The sequence below is a fragment of the Cajanus cajan genome, chromosome 5 (assembly GCF_000230855.2).
Source record: "Cajanus cajan strain Asha chromosome 5, NIPB_CcT2T_4, whole genome shotgun sequence".
NCBI classification, from domain to species: Eukaryota; Viridiplantae; Streptophyta; class Magnoliopsida; order Fabales; family Fabaceae; genus Cajanus; species Cajanus cajan.
In genome coordinates this window covers 23,833,863-23,844,893 of record NC_138521.1, presented here as the reverse complement: position 1 = coordinate 23,844,893, position 11,031 = coordinate 23,833,863, and the positions used below count along the sequence as shown (strand labels likewise).

The window sequence follows — 11,031 nt, the reverse complement described above, 5'->3', positions numbered from 1 at the left end:
CGGTAAATTTTACACAATATTTTTTATCCACTTGAACACTCTGTCTTGTGCAACCCATAACTAGAGCTCCCAAACTTGGATTGAGACATTCTTGGTACCGTTGGAAACCTTAGAGAGAGTGTTATAACTTCTCTGTTAAAGTCCAAAACCAATTCAGATCGGGAGAGGTCCATAAAGGCAGTGCAAAATTGCGACCTAGTGTAGTTTTATTTTATTGTTTGTAGTTTAAACAATAATGACTTGTAATTAATATATTAGGACTTAATTAGTGGACCAGGCCTTGTTTAGTCAAACTTAGGCCCATTTAGTTGTCTATATGTAAGTATAATTACATTGAACTCGGACACTTTTACGTTCATTTTTTAGATTTGAGATTTCTTGCTCAATAAGCTTCTTTGATTTTCTCTTAACTCTCTTTTTTTCTTTCTCACAAATTCTTCTCTATTTTGATCGAGACTATTCATCTTCTCTCCGAACATATTTGTGCATGGAAAACAATGAAGATGCACAACTAAGTTCTCTTAATCGATTTATGTTTTCGATTATGCGGTAAAATCCTCTCAAATCCAAATTCCTTTTTTCTTTTCTTTTTTTTTCTTCAATTAATTTTGAATTAAATCATGATTATGGATTTCGTTTTTGATTAATTGATGAAAAAAATTAATTCAAATTAATTTTAAAACACCAAATTGGATTCAATTCGAATTGGAACATTACGAAACAAATTTGTCTTCATGGGATTTTCATAGAGCACAATTGTGTTCTTCATTCTTTAATTTGAATTAAATATTAAATACTAGAATTTAGATTATATTTTTTATACTGTAATAATCAAAACTTGAATCGATGTTTTATTCAATTAGATTTTAAAATTTGTGATTCTGTAGATTTTAAATTTCAGTTTATTGCACATAAAGTGTTTGTCAAAAATCTCCTAACTAACTTGCAAGTCAAGATTTGTGTTCTATGGTTTATGATTCTAGATTCTGATCTAGGTTCGCTATATTACAAAAATTTTAGGGGGGACTAGTTTTATTTGATAATGTTTGACATTGTTATCAACGAACAATACAAGACTTAGATAAAATAGATAAGAGATTTGGCATAACAAAGAGTGAGCTTATATTCACACGGTTTAAACGATTTTTCTCTTCTCTTCAACTCTTCTCGTATTTATAGGCTTCTAAAGAATGTATCAATTGTGTTGTGAGAGCCTTGTTCAATACCATTCCAACTTGGTATTTAATGCATGTTGAATATGGTCATTTGATCCATGCACTACAAGTTTCAAAGCATTAAAGTCTTCAATTGAAATAAGGCATGAAACAAAGTTGACTTTGTTGAATGCTTTTCTATTGGGACTAAAACATTCCCTTTATAGTTAACTTTCTTTTCTTGGATGTTGCATTGGGGTTGCTTTACTGTACCATTTTATGTGTATATACTAAAAGGAAATAATGCATATATACATTTATATCAATGACTATTTTGAACAATTATATGATTTGTTTTAATGCGCAAAGATGTTCAAACAAGCGTTGGACTTGTGTGCACTTATGGACATAGACACCGGTCTAATGCTTTGGACATTGGACACAAATGCTTACTAGGTGTTTGTTACTAGTGTTACACTTGTTAAATTTACATGTTTGATAGAAGCTATGTTATTTAATAATTTTTTTCATCACCAATTCTTCTATGTTTTTGATGAATGTTTCCTTTAATAACTTAGGCAAATCATAGACAAATCATAAGTCTATCAAGATCATAACTTTGTTATTATCAAATTTGGAGTGCTATACATTCTTAATTGTCTTTGGTTCAACAATCACTAACATCAACTTCTAGCTAATCCTCACCTACAAACGAGATTCAACCCAAAAATAAGCAAAAAAAAAAGCATAAGGGTGAGATACATGTTAATCATGTCCTAGTGCAAAATAAGGTTGGACAATTACAACATAATAATAAATAATCGCATATTAAATTATAGTCATGAGATATATCTATAAATATAATATTGTAGTGTCTCATGCTATAATGCACTATGCATGTGACGTCATATGACAACACAAGTTGCCGAAGGCTCATAGGATAACTTAAGAGTATATATTGGTAAGTAGAGCCACTCAACCTAAGGTGTCTATCACAAACACTTTTATTAGGGAGAAGATCCACTGAGATATATTAGGGTCATGTAATCTCCTAGATCTACTCAAGCTCATCATAGAGTGTGATTGAATTATTATACTATAACTTATTAAGTGTTAAAACTTATTCTTCATAAGAAAAAAAAAAAGCATTTGTAAAGCAATATATTAAGCAACACACCTAAAAAGCATGTTCCTTTACTAGTTCAATGATTTAAAAATGTGTTCAGAAATAACTTAAATATTGTGTTATATTTAATTTATATTTTTACTTATATTTTAAATGTTAAGAACCTATAAAATGATATTTTATCTTATTGTTATAAAATTATAAAATTATATTTATTTAATATTTTATGTATTATTTATCATAATTATTTAGTTAATTTTTATTTGGTAATTTAATCACGATAGAATTATTAAACCTTAAATAAGTACTTTGATTGATTTAATCAATGGTTAATTCCAAAAACACAACTAATGAGTGAAAAAAGAAAAATTAAATAAAACAATCAAAGTTTATCCTATACAAAATAGAATTAAAAAAAACTTTAACAAGTATTATAAAATTATATATATATATATATATATATAGAGAGAGAGAGAGAGAGAGAGAGGATGAATCTGTTTACTCAAGAACTAAGTTTACCTAGACTTACTCTGTTCAATAACTCATGTTCTACATCAAATTTCAACGATCCAACCGTTGAATTTAAAGTTCTTAATGCATAGATCAAATTTGTAAATTTAAAAGAAAAATCAAAATCATTTGATAGTTTCTTTAATTCAAATCAATGTATAAAATGATTTTATGATTATTCGTCAATTTGAATTAATGAAATGAAGTATGAAATGATTTTTAAATTTTAAAAAAATTTGTAGACTTGGTCTATGCATTAAAAACTTTAAATTCAAAGATTGGGTAGTTGAAATTTGACATAGAACATGAGTTATTGAACGGAATAAGTCTAAATATAAATACTACAAATTTAGAAAAATTTACTTAAAATAAAATAAAATTACTACAAATTACTATTAAAAAAACTATTTATTGAATTGGTCTAAATAATGTGTCAAACAAACGATATTTATTGAATTGGTCTAAATAATGTGTCAAACAAACGACATTGAAAGAGATATTTTTAATACAATCAAGGTTATTAGTTTCCAACGAAATTCCTAATTATTCTTACCAATATTATGATTATAAAAAAAAAGACTTCCATGAAATAAATAATAAATAATTAATAATAAAAGCTAAAAAAAAAAATTAGCTGCAATAGCGCGTGTCTAATATGGTATAGTCCTAATGGGACGAGTTTATTAAAATTAGGCATTACCAAAAGCAGCATATGACAAAAAATTGGGCATTATCCTCGTGCAAAATCGAAAACACCTTACTCTACATCTGCCAGTCATGTTAAACCAAACTCATGTCGTTTCACCAGACGGGAGTTGTTGATACTTCCCTCGCGACTCGAAGGCTTTTAGGTTTGTTGCCATTTGCAGCACACAACCGAACCGTCAATTATTGGCTTCGCAGGAAAAGTCCAAAACCACAGTGACAGCGAGTGAGGTCATTTCATTCATGCCTTCACTCATTCGCTCACTCACTCCCACACCGCCCCAGCACCACACGTTACATGTTTTAAAAAAGACCAAACCCTTCATAAATCAATCATAATTCTCTGACTCATGGACCAAATTAACTAAGCACCAACGTGACCTTTCCAATCTCGCACCGCAAGCGACAACACTCCTCACAGCCCAGCACAGCACGTTAAAAATCGAAACCCTCTTTGGGACATTTTTACGAACACCTTCCAGTAAGAGTTTGTTACTTTTTTTTTTTCTCAAGTGTGAGGATGAGTTTCAGGGAAGAGAGCGGAGATGCGAGGGATCTTCAGAAGCCCTTCCTCCACACCGGAAGTTGGTACAAGATGGGTTCACGGCAGTCCAGTATCATGGGATCCTCCACTCAGGTTATCCGCGACGGCGCCGTTTCGGTCCTCTTCTGCGTTCTCATCGTCGCCTTGGGGCCAATTCAATTCGGCTTCACGGTAAGAATTGCACTTCAGAGAATAGAATGTACCAACATCAATGATTTGGAGTTTTCTCTGCATGTACTTGATTTTATCATAATAGTTGGATTTATCTTGCAGAAGACAATTCTCTTTCGTTTAAATGAGTTAGATAAATTCCCAACTTAACCACTAGTATTAAATTTGTTTAGTAATCTTATCTAATTCTGGGAGGATTATATGTCTTTGGTTTCTACCAAAGAAAAAAAAAGGAGTAAGGAGTAGGATAATATCCTGAGAATTTAGATTTAGTTGAGCTCAAATGGCGTGTGATTCATGAAGTACACCTAGTCTTGTGGATAAGATTTTGTTATTGTGTGTTATTATTGGTAAAGGAGTCGGATGAAGAAAAAAGGCTTTTTTTATTATTATTTTTTAATTATTTTGAAACTTTTTTGGGCGCAGTGTGGGTATTCTTCTCCGACGCAAGAGGCAATTGTCCGTGATCTAAAGCTCTCGGTTTCGGAGGTTTGATATATACGTGTATATATTCTTTGGTTTTGTGATTTTTCATGGTTTAAGGTATTGGTACTTAATATGTTGGGTTGGTTTGCAGTTCTCTTTGTTTGGATCTTTGTCGAATGTGGGAGCGATGGTGGGAGCTATAGCTAGTGGTCAGATAGCTGAATATGTTGGGCGCAAAGGGGTATTTGATTTTATTTTATTTTTATATATTTGTGGTGTTGGTTTTGAAGTCAGTCTTTTAAAGGAAGATCTATGAATGTGAAAAGTGATTGGTGATTTTTGGCGTGTTTTTTGAATGTTGCAGTCCTTGATGATTGCTTCGATTCCCAATATTATAGGGTGGCTTGCTATTTCTTTCGCCAAAGTAAGTATGAATGGTTTGCTTTTGATACTGAGACTGGCTCGTTTAACATGTGAAAATCAGTGATGTGTTGTTGCTTTGTTAGGACTCCTCATTTTTGTTTATGGGGAGGTTGTTGGAAGGTTTTGGCGTTGGGATTATCTCTTACGTGGTAAATTTGATCGCCTTTTTCTGTACTTTTTATTGGTTTGGCTTATTGGTAAGAATGCTGAGCGAAAGTGGCCTGTGGATGGGTTCTCTTGTTTTGTTTAGGTGCCTGTTTATATAGCTGAGATTGCACCTCAGAACTTGAGAGGTGGCCTTGGATCAGTCAATCAGGTTGAAATCTTATTGTTGCTTCTTGATGCGAGTTTTGTCTTTTCACTAATTTTGTTTTCTGTTGTATTTGAAACTTTTTATTTATTATTTTTGTAATTTTCCTTGCTCAGCTCTCTGTTACTATTGGCATTTTGCTGGCTTATCTGTTGGGCCTTTTTGTCAACTGGAGAGTGCTTGCAATTCTAGGTAAATTTCTCATTATTTACTTGACTCAGTTTTTGTGGTTGGATGAATGGAACACTTAAAAAACCTTTGTCATAACTTAGTTTCATTAAATTTTTACAGAAATGGAAACAAGGAATATGTGTGTACAGGGGAGGAGCCACATTTATAAAATAATATATGGTTGGGGATAGAAAGCACGAATATGACTCAGGGGTTTTAAGAAACACAACACAACTATAATACAACATATAAATTAGCATAGAATACAAATTTGAAATCAAAAGAGGGAATCCAAGTTTATAACTGAGCACGAGTTATTGCTGACATAATAAAATGTTATAATTTATCTAATTTTGGTGATATTTATTATAATTCCTATGGATCATTGTAATTCCTGTGAATCAAAAAATTATTAGCATAATATTTTATAATAAATAAAAGTAAAAAAATTATAACATGCACTTAGGAGTATTCAAAGTGTCTAACGTGTCCAACATGGGTATGACACAAACATGACAACTGTTTTGAAGTTTCTATGCTTCATGGTATTCTTAAAAGCAACGGAAGGCTTAACAATGTTGGGAAAATCGATTCAAATTTCCAAATATTAATTCCAATGAAGGAACTCAAGATGTAATAAATTGAGACGAGAAAAAATTGTGACTATTAGTATGAGTGAGATAATTTACAAGGGAGGTGACTCTTTGGAATTGTGAGAAGCAATTAATCGGGGCTTATTCAAGGAGTCTTTAGAAGTCATTCACCACATTATAAATAAAAGTTTCTTGAGATGAGAAGAAACATCTAATGTGCAGAGGGAGAGGGTCATGTATCTATCCATGTATTAGAGATATGAGTCTGAGAGTGGTTATGGGGTCTCTTGTGAGTGAGAGTGCTTATCATTTCTTGTAACTGTTGAGTGAAAGACTCAAGTTTGTAGAGTGATACACTATTTGGGAAGAGTTTCTCAAATTTATCTAGAAAACTTGTAATGAGAGGATTTTCTCAACTTTGTCCAAAAAACTTTAATGGGGAAGTTTGTTCAGAAAACTTGTAATCTTATGTGAGATAGTGAATATTTGTTGAGATGTTTTCATGGAAGCAAGAAAGAGATGTTGAACTACATTAAATTCATATCTTTTGCTATTTCTATACATGGTATTGTTTTATGTGTATTCTATCACTTGATCTTTGTGTTCTGGAGATCTTTACCCATAATAAATAGTGGTTTGATCTTTCCAAACATTAGTGTTTAGACTGTAGAGCATATTGTTACTTGGTTTCTTCAACCAAAATAATATTAAATATTTTATGTTCTGCTGCAGGAATTTTGCCCTGTACAGTATTAATACCTGGATTATTTTTCATACCAGAATCCCCCAGATGGTTGGTATGGGTTTGTTATGCATTATGCTGTCATTTTTTTTTTTTGAACATTTCATCTCGGTTAAAATAGTTGTTCCTTCTAGAAGAAAAGGAGGGTAAGACATTATACTCTTGCTAATTATCTTTCTGCTTCTCTTCATTTTATTTTGTTTTCCTGGGTTGGTGGGGGAAATTGGGGAAGTATAGGCCAAGATGGGGATGACAGATGAGTTTGAGACTTCTTTGCAAGTGTTGCGAGGATTTGACACAGATATATCAGTTGAAGTACATGAAATTAAGGTATATTTTTTTTGGCTCATTGTTGTGTGCAAGGATGGATCCCTAACACTATAAAAGGAAGGGCGAGGGAGATTTTTTTTTTTTATAATAGAGTTAAATAAATATTAAATCATAATTATTAAATATATCAAGCCATTTATCTAACTTGTGAATATCATTTTTTAATAATAAAATTCATCAATAATATAAAATATGTATTAATTTTTTTATCAATCTCTTAATATAATCATATACTTATAATAAATATCTTCTGTCATAAAATATTTTTCCAAAGTGTCTATAGGATGCAAGGCCCTTGGTTGCCCCCCTTAATCCGCCCCTGGTTGTGTGGCTGGCTAATTTTTGCCCCTCCTAAATGCGTGACAGTATGCATATTCATACGAGGTGCATTTAAAGAGCATAGCTTTAGAATGTCTATTTCAGAAACCTGCACTCCTAACCATTTTAATTTTCTAGAGATCTGTGGCTTCAACTGGAAAAAGAGCTGCAATCCGATTTGCTGATCTCCAGAGGAAAAGATATTGGTTTCCTTTAATGGTAATATGATGCTGTATAACTTCTCATTTTTTAAACCCTCTCTTACCAAGCAGGACTTATTGTCATTTATCCAAAAGGTCAAGCATTCTTTGCTAACTGAGCTCCTGCAGGTTGGTATTGGATTACTTGTCTTTCAGCAATTATCTGGTATCAATGGAGTTTTATTCTATTCAACTACCATCTTTGCAAATGCAGGTTTAGATCTACATATCATCTGTTAAATTAAATTTCATTATAGTTGATAATTTTATTATTGTTTTGATTCGGGAGGACGTGGGAAGATGAGAGGCGGGTGATTTGGTGTTAAGTAATTTGCAGGGTTAAGGGAGTTTTAAATCCTTTAAATGCTCAAAATTCCGGTTCATGAAGTATAACGTGTATATATATATATATATATATATATAGATAGATAGATAGAGACCGAGAGAGAGAGAGAGGAGAGATATACTTACTTTAAGAGTAAGTTTACTTAGACTTACTCTATTCTATAACTCATATTCCACATCAAATTTCAACGATCCAACCGTTGAATTAAAAATTCTTGATGCATAAATCAAGTTTGTAAAGATTTTAAAAAATTGAAAATTATATGATATTTTGTTTCATTAATTCAAATTAACATATAAAATGCTTTTATAATTATCCGTTAATTTGAATTAATTATTTACACGTAGTATTAAATAATTTTCAATTTTTTTAAAACTTTGTAGACTTGATTTATGTATTAAGAAATTTTAATTTAATGATTAGATCATTAAAACTTGATGTAAAACATGAATTATAGAGAAGAGTAAGTCTTAGTAGACTTACTTTTGAAGTAATTAAATCCCTTCTCATACATCCATATATATATATATATATATATATATATATATATATATATATTTATAATGAGTCAGAATCTGTTGATACCAAATCTTATACCTTTAAAAACATTTTGTATAATACAAATTTATCCGATCTAATTGTAGAATTATGTTATATTATATTCAAGATCATATATATAAAATTTCACATGATTCCAAAATTAGATATAAGATTTGGTGTAAGTGTTTAAATTTACACTTGTGTTAAAGGATCCTGACTTTATATATATATATATTATTTTTTCTTTTTTGGTTTGGGTTTCAGCACCTGGTAACAGAAACTGATTTGTGATTTTGGATGACAGTTATAATACCTCGAGGATTTGAGTTGCACCTGATCTGTGTTTGACTTCTGTATTTTACAGGAATTTCATCTAGCAATGTTGCTACAGTGGGACTAGGAGCCATTCAGGTTTCACAATAAAGCCTAGACTACGTATCATGTTATATGTGATATGAAGATAATGAATTCAGTTCTTGTAATCAGCTTCCTTTTTCAGGTCATAGCAACTGGAATTGCCACATGGTTGGTGGACAAAAGTGGCCGGAGGTTGCTTCTAATTGTGAGTATGAAGCAAAATTCTTTACTCCACAACCATTTTCGAATATCTATTATACTAAAAGATGAAATATGAAATTTAATAAAAATTGAGATCTGTTGTCACTTTGCAGATATCCTCATCTATAATGACAGTTAGCCTTCTCATTGTTTCAGTAGCATTCTATCTGGAGGTTGGTAATAGTAATGGTAATATCTTAATTGAATTTCAGAAGATTAGCCATGCTTTTAACTTGTTTATATTGATTGATGTCAGGGGGTAGTGTCAGAGGATTCACATCTATACAGCATTATGGGAATACTTTCTGTTGTTGGACTTGTGGTATGTTATATGGGCTGGGTCAGAATTTCTTCTCTTTTCAACTTGTAATTGTATATTTTTAGCATTTGTTAGTTTGATCAACGGTTTTTGTAGGTTATGGTGATTGGATTCTCTCTAGGACTTGGACCCATCCCTTGGCTTATAATGTCTGAGGTATAAATAATTTCTGTATTCAGTACAAATAATCTGAAGGAGGAAGAAGTATCTTGTAATTGTTGCATTTACTAGTTAGACGATGCCTACAGGTTTCCTCATTTTTATTTTTTATTTTTGGTTCCAAAGGCACCGTGCCACTTTTGGATTTTGAATCTGGTTGCTGAACTTGAGTTAATTGTGTTCATTATATGAGTAATTACTCACTTGTTAAATAATGTTTTTCAGATACTTCCAGTGAATATAAAGGGCCTTGCTGGCAGTATAGCGACAATGGGAAATTGGCTGATTTCTTGGGTGGTTACGATGACCGCCAACTTGCTTTTGAATTGGAGCAGTGGAGGTGAGTGTGTAAAATGCTTGTCTTGTGTTATACGCTTGTCAATATAATATAATGCTGATTTGTCTGTCTTCAGGAACATTTACAATCTACACAGTAGTAGCTGCCTTTAGTGTTGCTTTTGTATCTTTATGGGTCCCTGAGACCAAGGGAAGAACATTGGAAGAAATTCAGTTTTCCTTCCGATAGATATGTTTTGGGAGAGCACACAGGTAGTCTACCATGTTTAAACTAAAATGATGAGTCCAATATCATGTGTTTTATAGTCCTTTGTTTTATCGTGTATCAAATTTTCTGTAACAAATGAAGTGGAGAAAAATCAGTGCATGTGCATCGTGTTGTTTTTTTTGTACAAACTACGGATATAATTATTCTTTTTAAGAATATTTTGTCGCAAAGGAATGAGAAAAATAAAATAAAATCTAGTCATAGTGTAGCTGTTTTAATCGAGTTTGTTTTCCAGTGTACCAGAAAAAAATCGAGTTTATTTCTATCATGAATTATATTCTGCTTGAGGTTGAGGTACCTGTTGTTTAAACATGGTGTCACCAAGTAAAGCAGTTAGTTACACATTGATGACTTGAATTATTGCCTCACATTCAAGATGCTGTACTGATTTTGGCTGATTCTCCAACGGGCGGGTAGCCAATTTAAGGAATAAAGTGATTGTAGTGGTATTCAACAATAACTGCAACAACAACCAGAAGTACTATGTTTGGGCTATTTATTATGGTATTTATTGTATTGTGGAACATTGATGTTGAAATGCGGAGGTGCAATCCATAGGTTTCATACAGTTTGGATAAATTTTGATTAATCTTAATGGAATTAAATAAATTTGTTTAAAAGCATAAAATTCTCTTGATGCTAAAATTTTAATATATAAAATTCAAACTTGTTGAAAGTTGAAACCTTACTATAAGAAAATTAGTTTTTAAGGGAAATTTTACAAAAGCAAAACCGAATGCAACGCCAGAAATCCTTTTCATTCATTAATCAATCATAATGCCCTTAATGATAGACCAGTTAGGCAAAATCATCGCAGTTCA

The 11,031-nt window shown here is 31.7% G+C and overlaps 1 protein-coding gene across 1 annotated transcript; it reads left to right on the top strand.

Annotated features, from left to right (window-relative positions):
* Window positions 1-3,550: 3,550 nt before the first annotated feature.
* Window positions 3,551-10,428, top strand: LOC109810495 (sugar transporter ERD6-like 6). Its single transcript, XM_029273801.2, has 18 exons — window positions 3,551-4,210; window positions 4,637-4,699; window positions 4,788-4,877; window positions 5,001-5,060; window positions 5,143-5,208; window positions 5,310-5,375; window positions 5,486-5,561; window positions 6,866-6,930; window positions 7,113-7,205; window positions 7,662-7,742; window positions 7,853-7,937; window positions 8,974-9,020; window positions 9,109-9,171; window positions 9,281-9,340; window positions 9,424-9,489; window positions 9,583-9,642; window positions 9,871-9,985; window positions 10,059-10,428. Exons 1-18 carry the CDS (start codon window positions 4,016-4,018, stop codon window positions 10,169-10,171), a joined length of 1,464 nt encoding a protein of 487 aa, XP_029129634.1. The 5' UTR covers window positions 3,551-4,015; the 3' UTR covers window positions 10,172-10,428.
* Window positions 10,429-11,031: the final 603 nt, after the last annotated feature.

Coding starts and splice junctions, on each gene's coding strand:
- LOC109810495 (XM_029273801.2), top strand. CDS start 4,016: ATGAGTTTCAGGGAAGAGAGCGGAGATGCGAGGGATCTTCAGAAGCCC. Junction 5,376..5,485: donor GCCTTGGATCAGTCAATCAG/GTTGAAATCTTA, acceptor TTCCTTGCTCAG/CTCTCTGTTACTATTGGCAT. Junction 9,986..10,058: donor TTTGAATTGGAGCAGTGGAG/GTGAGTGTGTAA, acceptor GTCTGTCTTCAG/GAACATTTACAATCTACACA.